This window comes from Cryptomeria japonica, chromosome 2 (genome assembly GCF_030272615.1).
Source record: "Cryptomeria japonica chromosome 2, Sugi_1.0, whole genome shotgun sequence".
In the NCBI taxonomy this organism is placed as follows: Eukaryota; Viridiplantae; Streptophyta; class Pinopsida; order Cupressales; family Cupressaceae; genus Cryptomeria; species Cryptomeria japonica.
The window spans coordinates 197,286,415-197,309,233 of NC_081406.1; the positions used below are offsets into that span (position 1 = coordinate 197,286,415).

At 35.9% G+C, this 22,819-nt stretch overlaps 1 protein-coding gene across 1 annotated transcript in view; it reads right to left on the reverse strand.

Moving 5' to 3' along the window:
* Positions 1-22,819, reverse strand: part of LOC131072802 (L-arabinokinase) — a 249,262-nt gene that overhangs the window by 95,889 nt on the left and 130,554 nt on the right. Inside the window, exons 15-18 of the mRNA XM_058009061.2 lie at positions 14,970-15,139; positions 14,695-14,863; positions 7,036-7,119; positions 6,506-6,631 (exon numbers count right to left, since the gene is read on the reverse strand). Of these exons, the coding sequence (XP_057865044.2) occupies positions 6,506-6,631; positions 7,036-7,119; positions 14,695-14,863; positions 14,970-15,139 (549 nt within the window). The remainder of the gene's footprint in view (positions 1-6,505; positions 6,632-7,035; positions 7,120-14,694; positions 14,864-14,969; positions 15,140-22,819) is intronic.

Below are 22,819 nucleotides of genomic sequence, written 5' to 3' on the forward strand. Positions count from 1 at the left end.
GCCGTGTCCATTATTACCATTAATGTTATTCTCAGGGCCATTGTTGTTGCCTCGGCCTCCATTATTATCATTGCCCCTATTGTTATCGTTTCCCCCATTGTTATTGTTTCCATTGTTGGCATCACCTGGATTAATATTGACGCCCATCTGTCGAGCCATAAGCTGCAACATCATGTCCATTCGCCTATTCTGCTCCTGCTGCATACGCTGCCCTTGCTCTAACGTACCCAGTAACTGTCTGAACATTACCTCCCCCTGATCTGGAACGGTATTCCTATCATCTCGGTCACCCATACTGCTATCCTGATCAAAGAATATTTCCTCTATGTCTGTATGACTAGATTCTATGTCCACCTGCATGGATGAACTAGACTGCTCGCTCTGTGAGTTCAAATTTCTGTTTTGTCTTGCTTTGGTATGGCGGAAGTTATAAGGCCCCTGTTGCATGCTTAAACATGCATGCTAAGCATGTTTTTTAATTCATTAATTTCTGATTTTAGTGTGTTGATATTTTGTCAAACACTTTTCCCTCTATCCGGCTATTCCAAAGTCTCTGTAAGACCTCCACAGGATGGCAGGACTTATAGCTCTGATACCACTGTAATGGGCACCCCTTGTTCGGCACTAAATTTATGTCCCTTTTACTTAGTGTAATTTTGCCAAACAGTTGGCTTGCAAGCTGACTATTGGATTTTTTTTGGTTCTTGTTTTGCAATAGGATAAATTGGATAAACTGATATATTATTGTAAAGCTTTCAAAGTTTATTCAATATAAAAACAACCAGACATATCAAATACCAAAAACAAGAAGATTAATGCTGATGGTATTTATTTAATTCCAACATCAAGCATACAAATCAGATCTGAAGAACATTACAGACCATATGATAATAAACAAATTCAAACCTGAACTCCACAAGTATAGAACCTGCTGAAACACTGTTCACACACTGTAGCTGCACTATTCACGGCACTGTAGCATTTTTACTATTCACGCGACACTGTAGCAAAACACTATTCACGCGGTACTGTAGCAAAAACACTATTCACGCGGTACTGTAGCAAAATCACTATCTTCAAATCTGCACTTTCAAACCCCTGTAAAAACTTCATGCGAGAGCACCAAATGAAGCCCAATGTGTTTCCTGAATGAAAACACCATTAATCCTCCTGACTGTGTCTTTCAACAGTGAAGAGAATGCTAGCAAAGAGGGATTCCGTCCTCCAAGCCCAATAATCAGATCTCTACGAAATCCAACAGCATAACATTAATCTCATCCCAGCATACCCCAAAAGAGAGCTCTCAACCTCCATTTATATCTTCTTCCCGGATGCAAAACACTTCATTTCCTCAATGTGGGATAATATATTTTAGAATAAAATATTATTTCCCACAATGTACACATTAAAGGGAACTTTTAATATTTTAAACATTACTTTATATTCCCAACCTTATAATATAACGATAAAGTTAAATATTTAATTTAACTTTACACTTTATCGTTAAATATTAAAACATTGTTGATAACCTCTTTAAATCATTGTCGCCTTCAAACATTTTTACTGATAATTATGCCAACCAGGGAAACACTAAAAATTTCAAGTCACTGCTTGGGGACTAACTTACTGTAAATAGTAAGTGTCTAGAAACCCTGTCAGAGCAGCACCGATTGGCCTGAAACTGAAAACACCTAGGCCAAAACACCTCAGGATCCCACCAATGTCCTTGTTAGCCTTCGGGACCATGTCAGAATAGGCTAACGACACCCCATATCATGTTGCGCTAAAAAGGGGACATTACAGAGAATTCATTAAACTCATCCCTAAGGAGGGAGATAGGACACAAATAAAGAATTGGAGGCCTATTACTTTACTCAACTTGTCATATAGGATCCTTGTTAAAACCCTTGCAAGGAGGCTCACTGATGTGCTTGGGAAGCTATGCATTGGGCTAGATATGATAACAAAAATGTGGCTATGATTCTCTTGGAATTTGAGAAGGCATATGATAGTGTATACCTGAAAGAAGGGTTAGTCCATTAAGAGCATAAGCAAACAAGTATACCAATGAAACATTACGTGAAGAGGATCTAACAAATAAAACAAGTTACATACACCACCCTCTCAAATCGTTCCATTGTTCTCTCATAGGATTCCTAGAGTCATGATTGCTCTAAGATCATTGAGTATTTGACACTTGGAATGACAACTCCAAGAACAATGATGTGTGATAAGGTGATCTATATGCAAAGCAACTAAGATCTAAATGATGATTAACAAAGCTTACTAAGATAAGATATTATGCTATGATAATGAAACTAATTATGCTATGATATGGATATTAAGCTATACTAACATGCTATACTAACATGAATATGCTATGCTAATGATATGAAATGCTTCTAAATGTTAAGATTATGATTAAACAAAGAGAGCCAAAATCTTCAGACGTGATGAAAATAGACTATAATCTGGATGCATGAAACTTGGGTGATGGATAATGAGAGAAACGAGGCCTATTTATAGAAGAAATGGGCAATTGGATGGTTAAGATTGAGTAATCTTAACAAGGGTTAGGATTGAAGGATACTCAATCCATGTGACAGTTTCAAATCAATCCCATGTTTACAAGTGTCAATATGAGAAGGCTCGAGAGGGCAAAGAAGAGGCATTAAATGCCTGAGGAGACATGAGGGTCACCCTAGGAGGGTTTGATTAAGGTTGAGTTAGTGGATAAAGCTTTTATCCAAAGGATAAACTCTTGTGCAAGAGTTAAAGGGATAACCATGGTCAAAACAATGAATGCTTGAAGAGACCCATGAGTTAAGAAGGATGGTTAAGTTAGAGGAAAGTCTCTAACCCAGGGTAGAGGGTGAATTAACCATTAATGGTTATGTAAGAGTCTTTAATGGTTTGGAAGACTTTAGAGGTTAACCATTTGAAGACATAAAGCCGTTAATGGTTTTTGAAGACTTTGAAGGCTTTTGAGAAGTGACCCTTTTTCTTAAGGAATGTGCAAATGATTATGAGGGGGATTAGGCTAAATTGGAATTGATTAGAAGAATCTAGAAGGGGGTTTAGGCATGCAAGTGGATTTTGTAGGAGAATGCAAGTGGGAGGAATTTTGGGATTTTCAATTAAAATAAAATCATTTATTTCAATTAAATGGTGCAACTTGCATTTGGTGGATTTTAAATAAATAATGATTTATTTAAATGTGAAAAGGGGTTTTAATTAAATGTAAATTTAATTAAATGAGAAAGGGGATTTAATCAAATAAATATGATTTATTTAATTAATAGAAGAATTTGGCTAGGTGATTTAAATCAAATAAGTTGAATAATTTATTTAATTAGTAGTAGAATGGTGGAAGGGGTTAATTAATTAAATATTGAATTTAATTAATAGTTGGATAGAAGAAAGGATAAATTAATTAAATATTAATTTGATTAATAGTTGGATAAATAATAATTAAACAAATATAAAATTCATTTAATTAAGTGGACAGAAATAGGTGTCTACAGATAGGATCGAATGGCCATTTATCTTGGGGATTTTGGAAGCATTTGGATTTCCCCCTAATTTTTGCAGATGGATTAATATACTCTTCAAGGACTCCTCAACTGTGATTGATATTAATGGACAACTCTCAAATCCAATTGAGCTTCAAAGATCTATTAGACAAGGGTGTCCTATAGCCCCTGCTCTGTTTGTTATTGCAGCCAATGCTCTGTATTATATCTTTATAACTAACAATTTCTCCCCAGATCTTAAAGGTATTCGCTTGCCAAATTAAGGGAGTCTTCTCAATGCCCAATTTGCTAATGATACTGCATTGTTCACTGAACTTTTTGAGGAAAATTTTGATAATGTCATTAACAGACTGCAATTTTTTTGTGATGCCTCGGGCTCCAAGATTGCTCCTCACAAATCCATAGTAATTGGATGGTCTGATCAGCCCCCCTAAATGGCTGGTTTCCAAGGGGTGGGGATGGTCAGGCCCATCCAAAATTATCAGATATTTAAGGGTGCTATTTGCTGTTCCCCCCTCCTTGAATGATATGTGGGATTGGCTGTTCAAAAAGGTTGAAAGGAAACACATTAAGTGGCAGACCCACCCCCTTTCTCTTGCGGGGAGGGTTTAGGTTGTCCAAAAGGTCCTTTCTTCACATGCAGTTTACTATTCTTCAGCATGGTTATTTTCTAATGTTCACTTCAATAATTTAGAAAAGATCCTGAAGGATTTCTTGTGGTCAGATGGTAAAGGCAATAAGAAGAGACATTGTGTGGCTTGGAAATGTTGTTGCTACCCTAAAGCTCAAGAGGGATTAGGCCTTAAGGATTTAAAAACTCAAGGAACCGTCTTAGCAGCAAAATGGATTTACAATGCCATTCAAGGCAATGAACCTTGGAAGGTTCTTATCAGAAATAATCTTTCTCTGTCCAAGCATAAGAAGGGCAAATCTTGGAACAATTTTAATATATTAGATATTATCTTTGGTGACTTTGATGTTAAGGTCCATGGTTATGTGATTTTTACTACATTATGGAAGGCTTGGGCTCCGGTCAAAAGGTTGAATATAAATGGAAATGCAGTTGATGGATAGATCCCCCTGGTGGGGGCTCTCGTCCAATGGTAAGCCCTTAGCTCTCACTCAGGGCTACTCTACTAAAATGTATGTGGTCTTCTCTTGGTTTTGTCACTATCAAGGACTTGCTGTTTGAAGATAGGGTGGGTTCCTAGGAACATTTGGCATGCAAGTTTGATCTCTAAAGCCATTGGGCTCAGGCCTTTGAACAGTTTGATTTATAGCACACGATATATTGAACAGGTCAAATAGAAAGATGGCACAATTTTCTATCAAGTTTCAGTGAAGAAGATTTATGACATGCTAAACCAGAGTTAAGATGCTTTACAATGGATAAAACATGTGTGGAGAAATGACTGGTCGGACTCCAAATGGCTCTCTGTTTTTAATCTGTTGTGGATCGTGCTGAACCAAAGAAAATTTGTTTTCGCTGGCTTCTTTTGCAGAAAAAACTTGCTGTCGGTGATGTATTAAACAGTATTGGTCTTTCCACTAATTTTTGTGATACTCGCCAAAAATCTGAATCTTTTGAGCACTTGTTTTTTGAATGCCAGTTTGCTACTTCTATTTGATCTTTATTTTTTGGCTTTCTTATTGTTTGGGATGAAAAGGTGGTCTTTCTTGGATGGAAATCTTAGCTGGTTATGTGGATTGCTTTGATGTTTATCTTAACAAATTCTGGTTTGTTTTTACTAGTGAAGTGCTTTGGTTTTTGTGGAAAAGGAGGAAAGAAGAACTATTTCAGTCCAAAGGGAGGGTTCCTACTGAGTTTAGAAGTGAACTCACATTTTGTTCTATCATGTTTCAGGTTGCAGCTACATGGATATTCCGAAAGACAGATTTATGATCTTGCTTAGGGAAGGAGTGATGTTTCTTTACAAATCAGATATTCAGTCAGCCCACTTTTTTCCCTATGGAAAGAAGCAGTTGAATGCTGAAGAACAGACTCTGCTCAAACAGTTCTTGAGAGACAAAGGTATTTTGAAGAAACAAGTGGATGAAAAGAATAAAGCCCCTGCTAGGAAGCATGAAATTGAATGGGACCAGTGCATAGAACTGAATATTGAACCACCATTAGGTTTTTTTGAATGTGATGCTGCAGAGTGCAGCAATAACATCATAAGGTCATAGAATTGAATGACCACCTTGTCTTTTTATGATTATATTTTGTTAGTCATACTGTCATTCTGTATAGCGAACTGGAGTCTGTACTACGAACATAGTTCTTACTATTGTAATTTTTGGTCTGATGCAACTCTGATAGATTCTCAGTAATGTATTTTGCATAAGTTTAAAAACTATCTTTAATATATTAAAAAATGCCAGCTCTACATTTACTAGCTAGCCTTATATTCAGGGTTGCAAAGCCTTTTATTAGTTTATTCAATTACAAACCAATAGATGGAAAATCCAAAATCATAACCTGATTTTAAGTCTCTATCAGCAATTTTCCAATTAGATAGTATTTAAATATACCACAGCAGGCAATATGATTTTCTGTATAAAAAGTAGCTTTCTAGTCTACTGACTTGATTATGTATGTTTAAAGATAATGCAGTCAATGGAATTAACTTATTAAGCAAACTTAGATGAGCTCAAGCATGTTTGTAGAAGAGACACATTACTAAGGTCAATAAACAGGTTGTATCCATAAAATGTGTTTCATAAGTTTGTTATCAGCTGAATCAGATGAGTCCTAAAGACAACAAATTTACATCTAATAAAACAAGATCATGGTTTAAAGGTTTACCATATTCACCTCACTAGAAAATATATTGTTTCGAGTTAAGTCCATGAGTTTTATTGAAAATGGGATTTAAATATTAAGCAAGCAAAGTCCTTTACCGTTCATACTCCAAACAAAAAATACAATAACAAAAGCAAGGCAAAAGGAAATTTGGAGTAAAGGATTATACAATTTGGACTACTGGACAAAATCCTTCCCCTCTTTCATGCTGGCGAGCAAGGGCATGTTTCCAAAGCCTTTGCTTGCTTGGATGACTCCTCTGGACTGCAACATGGCAAGCCTCTCTGATTGGCATCTACAGAATGATTATTGTTAATAAAAATTCTTCTCATCAAAAACTTCCATAGTAACTAAGACAACTATCTCAAGTAGATAATCTGATTCAAATCCAAGCGATTTGGAAAATCACAACAACAATTTCAATCGTGTACAAATTTTGAAGATTCCAAGTGCATATTAAACCAATTAATAAAGTGCAAGTTGTAAAATCTGTTTTGCAATATAAGAGTACAGTAATGTGTCATATAAAATGCCAGGCACTCTGGCCATGCCTATTTATATAAAATGCCAGTAAGAGTTCAAATAATAGAATCTTCCAAGTGTTAATGATATTTTGCAATAAGAAAACACTATAGAAATGAAAGAATGGTGAATATAAAGATACGCTTTATAGTTTCATTATATTGAAAAATAAATCACCTGTAAAACAAGGCTCCCCGAATAATCTGCAATGCCACCCATGACATCTAGACGACCAGGAGCTCTTGCAACAAATATCACATCCTGCAGGACACACAAATTCACTTACTGTTAAGGAAGAGCTGCACTTTCTATATAACTCAATGCTTACATATTAGAGTATTCATGCATACATCATTTATGAAACACATTGTAATGTGACTAATGCAGTGTAGAGGCTTCCAAAAGATGCATAATCAATCAATATGAACCTCAATATTTGAGCCTCAGCATAATAAACCCTTACATGTGTGAGGAAATTTCTTCTTATAAAAAATCCAGATATTAACAATAATCTCCTGGGGCCTTAACACACCACACAGTCAAACCCAGAAGATGATGGCAAATTGATAAACTGCAAACAAGCCTCTTTCATACCATAAATACAGATATTTCTAGGCACATGTTTGTGAAGAAACATTATCTATTCCATACTGCCATTTGAAGAAACATTAAACTAGTCAGGTTAAGCAAAGACTGAAATAAGTGTGACTATCTATGTGTAAGTGTGTACCCTCCAGCCCATATCAACATATAGGTACTGGTTGCCACACTATGCATGATTGTTCAATAATGGGGTAACTAATTTGTATGAACATGTCCAAATAGCATAGCACAACAATATATGAGACTGAACAACAAAATTTCAATCAATATGAGAAAAATTGAAAGTTGAAACCAAGTTTTCTTTGTATGATGATGAGGAGGCAACAAACCGGAAGGAGGTTAACCTTGAACCAGTCAACCTCTAAGGCTCACAGACTCAACCAGTAATCCTTGTTTCCAAAGATCCTTACACAACACCAATTCAAGCAATGGTTCAATGACACCAAACAACACCTTGGAAAACCCCAAGGCTCCACTATGTCCACTTATAGATAACTAACACTTCTCAAGTTCTTGTGTGGCTACACACACCCTTGCATACAATGAGTGGGCTACTATTAGGCTTTAGGGTTTGAATGGCCCACTTGACCAATTCAATACAACAATCCTTGGAAGGGTGTTCTCACAACACTTGAACACAAATGAAATAGTATTTCATGGTTTAGATCCACCGGAACATCAATTTTGACTCACTCGCCCACAAACCTGAACCAATTGCTATTAGGCCTCCTTTTGAAGGAATCGGGTGATAACTTTTGACACCCTGAGGATCTAGGAAAACAAATTATGTTTTCAGATACCCTTTTGGGAGTTATAAACAATATCTCACTTTCCGGTACCGGATCAACTTGCAGATATTCCAGCCGGTGTTGCACTAACAAACCTAATAAGGCTTTTAGACCTATTTGACTAAAGGGCCTTCCACAAACTGGTTTGGTTCTCCTAATGGGTGACCATCACTGACCATGAAATGTCATGTAAACCTCGAAAGTACCCTTCTACCACATTCAAACCCTTTTCCAGTGCTCTACCACTCAATTCTCACACACTGCACTCATCAAACCAATCTGTCACATAGAAATGCCAGACCTAGAGTTAGTTCTCCATCCTCTTCACCCTGTTGTATCCTCTTAATGGCTTTTGGTACTGACATATGATACAATGGCCTATCATCTCCTATAACGGTTGAGTGTTCAATTAAGGATTGATAGGCCAAAACCCATTATTGCAGTCAAACCCTAGGGGTTTAAGGGTTTAGGCTACCCAATAGAGATTTGCTTGTATAGAATGGGGCAGCGATCACTTCAAAACTTCACACTGAAAGCAAAACAAAGGTAAAACAATCTAGTTGCAGGATCTATGCCAAGAGCATTCTTACCAATCTACCTTCAGTATGCAATCAATAGAAATTAGACGATTTTCTCGAGTTTCCAACAGTTCTTGATGCTTCAAATTTCTTTCCAAATCAACCAACACAACCAACATACATTCTTCGGTGTTTGGGGCCTTTAAAGGTGTTTCCCAAACGACCACAGCCTCCTCCAACTGTTTTTCAAACCGAACTGACCGTTGGAGAATCACAACTTACAAAAAGTGCAAAATTGTCAAGACAACAAATTGACAATATGACAACTTTTGCATAATTCAACCAACTTAGACTTTAGACTGTCATAGTCCCCCAAAATGATTACATTTGATTCTGAAACATCAAAAATGACTCAAATAAACTTGTGGTCACTTGATCCCTCAATTTAGACCATTGTGACCCTTATTGACTCAATTTGCTCTACCAGACCCTAGATGACAATTTGACTCAAACATGGACAAACTTGTCACACTCCTAGGACATTGAATTACAAAAAGAACCCATAGGGTCTTATCACATTTCTTCTAGCTAATAGAAAATCATCTTGTTCCTGGTTCATGCCTTCATAGGTAGGTGCTCCTGCACCACATGATTAACCCATCCAAAACAGAACACAATAGTCCTCCATTCAGAACAATGAAGAATCCCAAGACTTATACAATCAAGTTCATAGAATAACCCTACAACATACATTTGAGATGTAATCTGAGCACTCCAAGAAAATATGAAAATGAGAAAACAAATGGCCATCAGGGACTTGTAATGTGAAATGAGAAATGCATTTCAGAAGAATATTAAGCATCCACCAACAAAACCGAACAAACAAAACTAATCAAAACTATGACTTATAAGAGATCGCTAATTATGCAACACGCCAGATAATAATAAAAACTAGCACTGAAAGAGTAGAAGAATGTCTGATATCTTGAAAAGACTTGAAATCCTCGGAATAAAATATATAGTTGAAGAACAAAGAAAAAGAGAATGACATTTTAGATTTAGTAAAGTGTGAACTCCTCACATAATACTACAAAATAAAACAAAGATATCTTAATTTAATAATTTGTGTCACCTTTGGATAAGAGTTCTATCAATTAGTCTTCCTTCTCTTTTTGTTAAAGCAGGAGTGGGCTTAAATTCTTAAATTCTAAGTTTGTGTCCTCCATAATATCAATTAATCTACATTATAATGTTTCTTGTTTCTTGATGCACATGCATTTGCAAATGCACACCACATTTTTGTATGGCTTCTATTACGCCATTCATAGTTTGCATTTGCTTGTGGGGCATTATAAATAAAGTACTAGAGCAAGAGCTCCTAGCAAAAAGTAAAATAAAATATGATAAGAGATCTGGAAAAACTTTGTAAGTTGTGTGCATCAACATTTTGAATCACACTCCATGATGCATCATACAAATGAAACCAAATGATAGTAAGATTGGAGAATTGATCACATTTAAAGAGCTAGGAGATATTAAGTACCTCATGGAACCCAAGACGAAGCAAAAAGGGTGGAAAAGATGATGTGATGATAATTGGAGTAAATAATTCTAACACAAGTCTTCTATAAGCCTGATCACCAATCTGCTATAAAGAGATTACAATCTCTTCTATATGAACTCCTTGAATCAATTCTAGTACTGATCAAAAGTCTGCAAGATTATAAATCTGCTAATTCTCATTATCTGATTATGGCTCCTTCACAATAAGATCATAATCACTTCTGCAATCAACCCTTTATCTTCTTCTCCTCAAGTCTGATTTTCATACAATTCCTTTCTCCAATCTGGTGTATGTATCTATTTGCTCTTCTTTGATTCACACATCACACAGCACCCTTCAAACTTCACAATTGATTTCTTATATATATCTTTTAAGTCTAAAGGAGATACCCCTTTGAAAATGAAGAGGTACATCTTTTATTTATCACCTTTTGTTAATCATTACTTAGCAAATTTCCTTTAATGAGATCATGGCTTTTCTAATGAAATCATACTTCATAAAGAATTTCCGTTTTCTATAATATCACAGCCTTTCCAAAACATAGACATTGTTTCATAACTCTTAATCCATGCATTGGTCTTTTTTTAATATTGAATCATTATCTTCTTTATTTAATCACACCATTTCTTTATTAATTTTATGTATAATATAATCACTGACTTTATCTCCAATGCTGCCTTGTTTGTCATTTCATAATTAATAGCATTCTTGTCTCAATGAATTCGCACCCTTTCAGCTTAGCAAACAAATCGCTAACTTTGATTTCTGGTCTGCCTTTTGACCAACACTCTTTCACCTATTAATCACACCACTGCTTTGTTCCAACCACACCTTTTGTATTATTCTCCTTTCTGCTTATTGATTAGAATATTAACAGATCCCATTCTTCCGCTGCCCTATTTACAATGAGAACAGAGTGAGGTTCTACTGCCTTTTAAGAGGGACCCAGTCTCTCTCCACCCTTTTCAGGTTCACGGATCAGAGATACCTTGCTCTCTACCTGCAGAAGGCCGTTAGACTCCGGGATCATTCACTTCAGTCTTGCCAACCCATTACCTCCTTCTCTGGGCCTCTCCCCATGCATGGCACCAAAAGGCAATTGGCTACCTCTCCCAATCATTCCAGGTCCGTGAGGCCCTGCAGAGGTTACACACAGCAGTCCTCCTCTTCCAGTTGGACTCAGAATACCCAACGGCATCGTCCTACAGCTTACCCATTGGACTTGAGGTTCTTCTCCGCTGCTCCGGTTTCTAAGTGTTGGCTTGGTGGTTTGGGGTAACCTGCTTGCCCCTCCCACCTCCTTGTTTGTAGTTGTTGCCTTCGGTGTTGTTTGTGCTATTCTTTGGTCACCGTTTGGTGTCCCTACTGGGAGCTGCCCCCTTGTTTGTACTCTTCAGTCCTATTGACCCGTTTGTGGTCACTTGTTGGACATTAATAAATTTATCTTTATCTTTATCAAATGAATTGCACTTCTTGACAATTTGTTTAATCTGATCCGCACCATTTCAACATGAACTGTAACTCATAAATGAACTGCCACCTTAAAACAAGTTTGTCACCTTAGTATTGGGTTAATATTTATTTGACTTGTCTTACATGATCACTGTTTATCTTGATTGCTGTTTTTCTAAATAACACACCAATTCATTGTCTAAAAGTCTAACTCCAATTACTTACTTGATTAATACTGAAGTATTTAATTATAAATTGGTTCTTCAAACATAAACTTTGCAAATTGTTGTCCTCCATTTAGTTGACATAGTTGGCTAGCATATTACTTTCATTATTGTTCCATTAGTGAATCACTGTGAATCGCTGTACAAAATCTGTCATTTGTGTTTTATGATTTTATCACTGCTCCAATGTATCTAGTGAAACTTCTAATGAAGTCGCTATATCTTGTGAATCGCTGTGCATAAAGAAACTTTGATGCTTATTATGTTGGCAATTAAGATATATAAATCATCAATACCATGATGAAGTTGGACATCCATACCTTATAATTAATCACACTTGACTGTCTTTACCTCCTATTAAACCACTGCTGTTTATTACTTGTTTATTATAACTGTCACCTTAAAGACATGGGCCAAAGCTTCTATAAAGTAGGCCCTAGAATGTGTATGCACCATCTTGTATTAAGACATCATGATCATTGCATTTGTTTAACTATATCAAGGATGAAGTCTGCTGTCCAAACTACATTTATAGATGGGACTCAAGGCATACCACACCTTGCAAAGTTCTCTCTTTCTTTGTAGACCATTTGTAGACCAAACTTCAAGATCACAAAGAGCAAAACAGAAGGGTGTCCGGCAGAACCGGTAGAGGAGATGGTTGGCCGAGTATGTTTTGGTGTGGCATCTCTGCCCGGAGGAGGAGATGGAGTGGCAAATCAAAAGGCACTTCGCCATTGACGATGAGTTCTTAATTCCAGCAATAAGGAATATTTTGGGCCCAAATTTCTTTGACAGAGGCCATAAGCACGATGGTGTGATTCTGCAGCGCTTCTTTAAGTTGTTCATGGACGCCACATGGAGGAAGTACAAGGTGTCTAGGCTGGCGCATAGAATTTTGCAAGAACGCTACCAAGGAGGGGGTCATAGCAGCACTTGACCCAGTCCAACTAGATCCCAACAGTGGATACATAGCAGATGTTTTTGATGTTGTGGCAGTGGCTGAGAAGAAGAAGATGGAAAAAGCCCTTTCCCTCTATAGGGAAGGATTGGAAGAGTTCTCTCTCACCCCCTTTGCCAATTTTGTGGCTCTGAATGGAGACCTGTTCTCCTCCTCTCAGATGGAGAGAATCAATGTATTGAGGGAGGGGGTTATATTTCTCGCTGGATGTATTGACTTTATTTTTAATCTTAATCTAATGCAGGCCTTAACATATTTAATATCCTTTTACCTTTAACCATATACTTTGTTGATCACCTTAACTTCACAACTGGCCCTTGTGTGCAATCAAGTCTCTTCTTTGACATCAATGACAACATTTCCAACAGGGCCTATATTGTGGGACAATGAGGGGATGGCGAGGGCACACTGGTGGAGTGGTGGTGGGGGGGGGGGGGGCGGTGCTGATATAAATATATAGGTCAAATGAAATCTTAAGGGCAAAATCTGCAATATAACACCTCTGTAAGAGCCCCATGAAAGGCCAACTAGTTTTCATGAAGTTAAAGGTTGCAATCAGTATGTGATGGCATGTACCATATAGCAAGTGACCCATCAGCGTCCCTGACAAAGGTGGTGGAAGTGGTGGTGCTGTGGGGGGAAGTTTCCTCCATATCCCCAAGTCTCATAAACATCCCCCTATAGGGGACGTGGGTTATTTTTGGGGGGACGCGTGTCCATGGAACACTGATTGTATATGAATCAAAATATTTCAAATGTGTGAATCAGAATTAGTATCCTGCAATGTGAGTGGAAATAATAAAATGAGAACCTGATGATATACCAAAAGGGAGACAAAATCTAAAATGTAGTAATTAAAAGTAAATTTATAAAAGAAAAGAAAATATTCTAATGAAAGAAGATCAAGACAATGTGCAGGTATGAGATCAGAAACAAAAATGAAATAAATTGAAAAATTAAACCAAGCACCCCAAGAGATAAGTGGGCATGCTTAAATAGAAAGATCAAGAGGCTCTCTCAAGAGAGGTTGAGGGGCTGAAGTAGAAAGGTGGGGAGAGGTTGAGAGTGCGATGAGGGAAAAACTAATGTTTGAAGAAAGTTAGGATGAGATTTCAGGAGGGACTCAAACCCAAGATTGCTTTGGTGTTTGTTAATTTCAACCACTTCTTTAATTTCCTCTTCCAAGAATTGTCGAAATAAAAATACTTTCCTTCAGTAAGTTGTTGTGCTATCCTTGGATCAAAGTTCTATCAGTGAGTCTTCCATGGTTTCTTTGTAAAGCAGGGGTGAGCTGGAATTTTCAAATTGTAATTTTGTATCCATATAATCTCTTAATCTCTATTATAATATTCTTTATTTATTTATGTACATTCATTTGCACATTCTCACCTCGTTCTTGTATGGCTTTTACTATGTCGTTTATAATTTTCTTTTGCCCATGTAGAAATATTTCCCAGCTTGGTTTAATTCGTTTGCTATTGTCAGGCTGGCAGAGAAAACTTTTAAGTGGTATAATGCCAATGATATGGATTTTAACCACAACTTAAGAATCGAGTTAAATGCAAATGAAATAAGTAATTGAAGAAAGATAAGGATCTAAACAGCACATCCTTGTGTTCAATAGTTTACTAACACCTACAGAAATATTCACCACTCAAAGACATTTCCAAGTACAAATTGAAACTTTGCTGGCTGGAGAGAGAGAGAGAGAGAGAGAGAGAGAGACCTCCCAGTTAAATAAGCCAGCTGCAGCCAACCGCTCACGGACTTGACGTTTTTCTCCTATCTCACTTGAACTAAAATGGAAGTCCAAACTTGCCAAACTCTTCAAGAATGTCTTTGTGTCTGATAAGCCATGCAGGTCTCCATGTAGAATCTCAAAATCTTCAACATCTCTGATTAACAGACACAGGGCATAGGTTTCTTAGTATTGAAAGAGTTTATATATACAAATATGTATATGAAAATAAAAACAAAAGCTGCCAGGTTTTATAAACTTACAAAGAAGTCACATTATGTTCATTTTTCTCTCCATTAGGCGTCATGGGACGAAGACCAAGCTCAGTTTCTGCATGACTATACCATTCAGGAATTGAGATGTCCCGTCCAGGAATCCTTTGTAATTGAAACCCAAGCACAATCGCATCTCGCAATCTTCTTGCTCCACTAAACTGCAAAGCAATTAATTGAACAGTCAAAACCACAAAGTACAAAATAAAAGACTTAAAATTCAAGAATTATTAGAGATGCCCTTCTTTGTCTAACCAATGACAAATTGTCTGTAAGGTATCATAAGAGTTGAACACAAATTAAACATGCACACATAAAGGATCCAGCCAATTCTTAAAACAAAACTATATGGAACATGCCACAGATTTAGTTCTTTGCACGTGTAATGTCCCCTTTTTAGGATTCATCATAATTTAGTCGAGACAACAATTCCAACTTAAAGTGAGAATTATAAAATATTTATAAATATAATTTTATCAAACTGAAACCGTTTTATTATAATCTTTAACTCAAAATTCTATAAATAATTCGGAAGATAGACTTGTCATGTCAAAGATTGATAAACTCAGATTGTGAAATTGGAATTCTATTATAACTCCATAAATCGGCACTTATATCTTCTCATACTCTTTGCTCAAATCTATTACAGAATGTACATAGTTAATTGCTCTTTCCGTACATCCCCCATCACAGATGATTTTCTTTTATAAACTATTAATACCTTCAAGATTTCTTTCAAGAGACACATGCATCCCAACACATCACACCTAATGAAAGTTATAAACTATTTATTTCTTTATCATTAATCCCACCTTTCTAATTCATTGGTTTCATGTCTGTGCCTTGTCTTTGTTAATGTTTCCCTTTCATGAAAACGCTGCTTTTACATTAATCGTGTGGTTCTCATACTATTATCACTATTCATTATTTGTTGTGCTTATCGCAGTCTCTTCTTAATCGCTGCACTTGGAACATATTACCATTGCCTTTCTCGATCCTCCTTCTATTCATTCTTCACATATCTGCAGATATATGTTACACCTTTATACACCCAACACTCAAGACCTAATGAGGGAATCATTATAATAATTGTCTGACAATCCTTGTGAACCAGAATGCTTGCCGCTGACAGAGATACTAGTCTCGGATTTTACAAATTCATGGCCAGAGATAGTTGCGATACTCTTCTCAATGAAATATTAATCCACAATGATATCTCAAATAAAATTGTCTTGTACCAAACTTTATAAATGATTAACTATCAACAAGTAAACTATTTGACTCAAGCAATAGTCTTGAATCGATGTTATTTAATAGGCTCTCATTCCACACAGACTTATGAACCATATCGGACCCATAATTATTAAGAATGTCTATCCGAATTGTCTGACTCCCTCCTTAAATACTATTCTTTTTACTATTCCAGATTTGCTATCTACCTCTTCCTCGTTTCATCATTCAATCGTTTAGTTTTCCAAGTGTCAAACACTTCTTGTTTCGACTTGTAAGAAGTATTCTATCTGAGTTTGGGTTCTGAGTTCTGAGTTATAATCTTCTTTTCCTTTTTGTATCCAATTTGAGATCATTCCAGACTTCTCCCCACTTTGCAAATGGATTCCAGACGTATTAATATAATTTCATGCCACCTTCGAAGATGTGGGAACTCTTCATTCCAAAGGCCGTGCCTCTTCTTCTCAACAAGTCCGTTGCAATGGTGTTAACTTATTGCTTAAACACGATCTTAACTATGATCATATCTTTTCACATAAGAGGTCGATTTGTTATCTTTTCATAATTGATATGATTATGAGTGTTACTAAACCATAACCGATATTATAATGAGACCTTTATGAATAATGTTTATTATCTTAACCGATGACATGTGTCTTGTGCGTATGATGGGTGTCCCATGGAATGGTGTCTCGGCTCTAGCTTAATGTTCTACAGGATTATCTCCACCGATGCCTTGTTGACTGTGAATACAAATTGGATCAGCTTGTAATCATCTCCATTCAAGTAAGTATTTATTCTTCACCCATGTGTAATCTATCTGTCAGCATAATGATATTCATGTCTGATCCTAAGGATATGGAAGATGGACTAGTAATGGTCTCAATAGTTCCTTGATATCATGTTTGTTCTTTTAATAATAAGTTTAAATCTTTAATTAAAGCTTATTTAATTGTATATTGAATCTTATTGTTCTGAGGTCTCGAATGGGGACATGACAGCACGTCGCTTAGATTTAGGTGGGGACACACAAGCAACTACTTCCTAAACCTCACATCTGGGAAACGGACCAGAACCATCAAAGCGTATTTCAAAACAATCATAACACTTAGGTTTTTCAAATTCCCACAGGTCTCAATGCCCTAAAGAGGATAATATATCATATGCATTATATAGAAGATGATGCACTATCTTTTACTCCTGGAAAAGAACTACAGATAGGGAAGCAATTATTCATATGAGATGAAAGTATAAAGAAATCAGTTTTGCATGTCTGCATTAAATTGTCATATTTTTATATTTTACTGATGTTTTGGGACCTAAAAAGGCAGCACTAAGTCTCTACACAATAATACCTTAAGTTTAAAGTGTAATGAAGATTCTATTCTGTAAATTACATTTGCTTGATGCAGAAGAATGCATTAAATGGATGTGTATCATCCTAACAAAAATTAATAACACTGTTAGCATTGATCAAATCGTATTAAAGGTATCTGTTCAATTTAAGCTGAACTATATCTGCAACTATGTTTGCATGTTTACAGTTGAGTGTGAATTATAAGATAAATTGGAAAAATGTTGAATTTTAAAAACAAGTTAAGGTCAACATAACCATAAAAAGTAACTAATGAAAAGAACTTCTGTGCATATGTCCGCATATAGTAATTTTATGTTGTATGTGGCTGTCCAATACAAACAAAAAAATATTAATCTAAGAGGCTGTAATTCTAGAAGTTCTGACTCTTGATTGTATCTATGAATTTATCTGATGCATACATATTTTATTGTTATTAATTTATTGACATCTAGACCATGAGTTGCAAAGCTCTGTCTAAGTTATGAAAAAAAAATTATTCACCAGCAGCCTTTCATTTATATTTGCTTCTGATATCTCTTTCCCATTTTGTCCCAATAAATTAGGCTTCCTTAGAATAAATAAGGAGCCAACCCTATACCCAAAGTTTGGTTTATAGATTATGTCCCATGCCAGTAGATTGTTCCATTGTTGTTAGTCATATGTGGCGCATTTGTCCTAAACAGACAACTAGACTCCTCAACATAAGTTTCTTTCATTTGTCATTTGATATTTGAAAACCTCACTTTTAAGGCATAACTGTTAACATTCTAGGGCTTGTATCTAATGCAAAAACATAGGCAAATAGTTATTTCTTTATTGCAAACCCTGCTCAAAGAATCTTGTATAGTGCACATATTTGTATATCTTGTCTACAATTTTTATCCTAAGGATAGTTCGGCTTAGGATTAGGTTTAGGTCTAAGGGAGGTTCCTCTTTGAATTTTGTGCTGTCTTGTAAAAGACATTAAAACATTGCCAAATAGCAGAAACATTTATCATATATTGATGATTTTGCATTAACAGCTGCTGCCCTAAAGGACATCAACGGTAAAATTTTGTTTTTAAATTTCAATCAAGTTTTAAAGCCCCACCAATGTTTAGCATGAGAAACAAAAGGCCCAACGATAATGAGCATTCAAAAAGAAAGCTAAAAGCAAAAAAGTTAAGCACAAGAGAGTGGTGCCAGTCAAAGAAGATTTTGTTAAGAGGATAAGTAACTCGGTTAGAAAGAGCAATTGTGGTGTTACATAAAGAAAAAATGATGCAAACATGCAGCAACCATTAAAATCATTATTTGTAGAACTGGAGGCCATAGTTTTAAACAAATACCATTATCCCAGAGAAGACAGCAAGCTGAGTTTAACATGTGGTTTTCTAAATATGAAAGGTATAACTTTAATCTTTTAATCTCATTCTTACCAGTGGCAAGATCTAAAAATAAACATCTCTGCATATCCCACATTCACTCTTTTTTGGAGTAGTACAAGTAGTTCTTAAACAGTAAGTGTTATAAACTTATAAAATTGTTCAAAGAAAACAATAGTTACAAAATTTAGTTTTTACAAGAGAATACAATACAATATAGAAAATTGAATATTATATTAACTTTCTACATGCACTAGGAAATTATATTTTGGATCATTTTTTAAAAATAAATAAGCCATTTTTTTATTATGTCACGTAACAACATTGACAATTTTCAATGTTAGTGATGCCTCTAGCTCATGTTTACATGTAAAGCGGTTTCAAGAAATTACTAACAAAACCTAACCAAGTTGCAACAACAGCATTAGTAGCATAACCCTATATATCACCTTAGAGAAATACAGATTAAATGTTTACAATTTTCATTCCATTTCCTTTCCATTTGTGCACAATTGTTAGGATATAAAAGTGAAAGCAATTCATCATGAAGAATATTGGAAGTTTGACCTTCCACATACACAGTGACCCTATGCTAGGTTATCATTGACAATACAAACACATTTCACACATTGCCAAGCTACCATGTATCGTGCTATTATGTACCTTAAAGTATCTTTCATGACTGATGGGTGTATAGAAAAGACTAGTCTCTTCCACATACCAACAGGTGCAATGCAAGGGCAAGAATACCAAGAGGCTTGATATATCAATCAGGCAAATATATAGACAGGGGAACCTATTCGGAGAGATATAGAACCCTCGTAATCAAAAAAAATGGCTTCAAATGCTCCTGAGATAATGGTTTCAAACTCTCAATTGTTAAGATGTGACAATTATTCAACCTAGAAAACAAAGGTCCAAACCCGCCTAGAGTTTGAGGACCTGTAAAATATTGTGAATAGCACTATAAAAAAGCCTAAAATAAATGGCCATGAGCAATAGAGGTTTAATAAGGCCAATTAGAAGGCAAAAATCATTATATTGTTTGGAGTCACCGATAAGATCCAACCTTATATCAGAATTGCTGACAGTCCAAAACAAACAAAAGATAAATAGAAAACAGAGTATGAAGAAAATGATTGGCAGCAGTACTATGAAGGAGGTTTTCATCCAATTGTGGAAAGTTTTTGAAGTTTGGATGAAACAATGAATCCATCCTATGCCCAAAGGGTAAAAATCTTGGAAATCGTTGCAAAACTCAGATCTTGTGTTGTCATGTTAGATTTTAGTTGTGAGCATCTCATTCTTGAAATATTTCATCTTTTCATGGGTTGGTTGATGAGAATCATACAGGAAAAGTCATATCTTCCATGCAAACCATCATGACTTTGATTGTGAATGAGTGTGATGAAATCTCTCTATCACTCTATCTACTTTGTTTGTTGGATTGAGGCAAGAACAAAATACTACTACAGCTGCACATAGTTTGGCTAAAACGGTTGTCAGTCAAAGTGAAGAAACATTAAAACTTTAATTGCCTATTAAGGTTGAGAAAAAATTGGTGAGTGCAGACCCTGAAATTGAGAAAGATGAATCTTTAGAATTTTCCTTTCGGAAAGATGAAACGCCATTTCAAGAGATATGTATTGCTGATCTCCAGAATGATCCTTTTTAAGAAATGAACTTCCATAATACCCTCCAAAAACAATCCATGGAGAGGACTATTCTTGATGAGAGAGTTGATTATGGCCTTGGCCCAAGTTTGTTTGATTCAGAACAATTTGAAAGTAAAGCCTATTCAGAAATTGAAGAAGAAACACATGAAACTTAATTGTTTGATGAGCCCAGTGCCTTTGCTGATTTGGATCCAAAGCCTACCGAAATGCAAGCATTGAAGAATCAATTACCGTTCCTAGAAGAACAGAAGACAACATCCAAAATCTTTGAAAATAGGATAAAATTTGAGGGGGAGCTCCAAAATGATTCAGATGAAAGGCATGACAATGACATAAATTTTGAAGTCACTAATGATGTTATTTGGTTTGCTGCAAATTCGGGATTAACAGATAATGTTGAGCATTCTTATCAAGCAAGTGAAGAATATTTTGAAATTGAAGGAGAGGAGCATGAGACCTATGGCAGTCATAATAACACCATTGGAAGGTATAAGGAAAATTCTATTCTCTTTGTCTTCTAATATCATTCATCATCCTTGCAAGACTCCGACACTCATGAGGAATATCAGAATAAACAATTATTGATGACAATTGAAAATAAAGTGCAAACCTTATCGAAGTTGGATGACTCGAAAAAGTTGGTTAAAAAATTAATGGAAAACACACCAAGAGACCAGTTTGAACAAAATATAACCTTTGTAGATTTATTAGTAAAGAGTAGATTGAAAGAAATGAAATTGGTATATTTACACACGATCAAAAATAGAGATATGACCACCAAATTTGCAAATGAGGCTTTATCTACACCTAGGGAAATGAAGGCAATAGTTGATGAGCTCCCCTTGGAGCTTAAATTGACAAAAAACCTATGCTACCCCGAGTTTCAGGGACAAGGGGGCGGTGGGACAAGGAAAGGGAATTTTCGAGACAGATTTTTTTTTTTGCCATTTTAGGAGACATAGGGGATGGCTATATAAAAGATAGGGAAATTTTCAAATATATAGGGAAATTTCAAATTTTGAATATATTCATAGGATAACATTGATAAATGAGAGTTGAATTTTATGATACGCATGATGTAACTTAATACTATGTATAAGAATGAAAACACTCCATTTTCCATAGTATTCTAACTGGAAGAATCAATAATATCTATTCCTATCAATTACAGAAAACAAATGTCACATAACCACACATCAAAAGATTAGATAAATGAAACATAAATTTATGTGGTAAATAACACCAACCCACCTTGTCCAAGAAAGCCCTAGTTGCAACTAATAATGTTTTCTGGATTTGATGTTACATGATGGTGCAAAGTATACGGCTAGGTGATTCAGTTCAAAGCTATAAGAGGATAGGACTCTACTATATAAACTTTAATAAACTCGAGGTCTGTGACCTATTACCTAACATATGTAAATAATGAATATCATATATTTATAATTGAAGTGCAAAAATTGGGTATAGAGAAGGATATCAAGTGCGACATTCCTTCGATGGGAAACTAACATTAGTAATTCCAATAATGTGGCATTCGTATTTTAGTTCTAAAAAAAGATATTATTATTCATAAATTCATAAATCACATTGCAAAGTGGGGGGACGGCCGGTCATCCCTGAGATGATCGAGGGACATCTAGGACATCCCCAGTCATCCCTGGGATGGACAGCCATCTTCCCACGTTTCTGGTGCCATCCCCGCTCTTCAAATATGTTTCCGCCAATTTTTTGCAAACCGGAACGTTGAGGAAACGTTTCCCAACATTGTCATGTCCCCTCTTTAGCTCTGTCTAGCAGAGACATGTGAGTCAGCTTTTTATGGGGTCTTGTAGGCTGACAGCGATGGATAGAGACTCAGTGTGGTTATACAGTGTCTGGGACTTGGTGTTCTGGCAGTAGTTGATCAGTTTGGAACAGTTCCTTATTTTTAGGAGACAGTTCCTACATTTATGGAGGATATCCCTACTATTTAGGAGGTTATGACCATACCCAGGGTTGGGTCTCCTTGAGATTATTCTTTGGGTTCAGTTTCAGAGGATTTGGATTTGTTTCCTAGTTTCTAGGAGCATCCCTAGATTTTAGGGATGAGACTGCCAGTGGATCCTTGATTTCCGACTTCAATCACAGACAGGTGGCAAGTTGACTTTCTGGTTTGTGGTGTCATTTGAGCATTTTGCAGCTATTTGGGTTATATTTTTAATATTTCCTAAG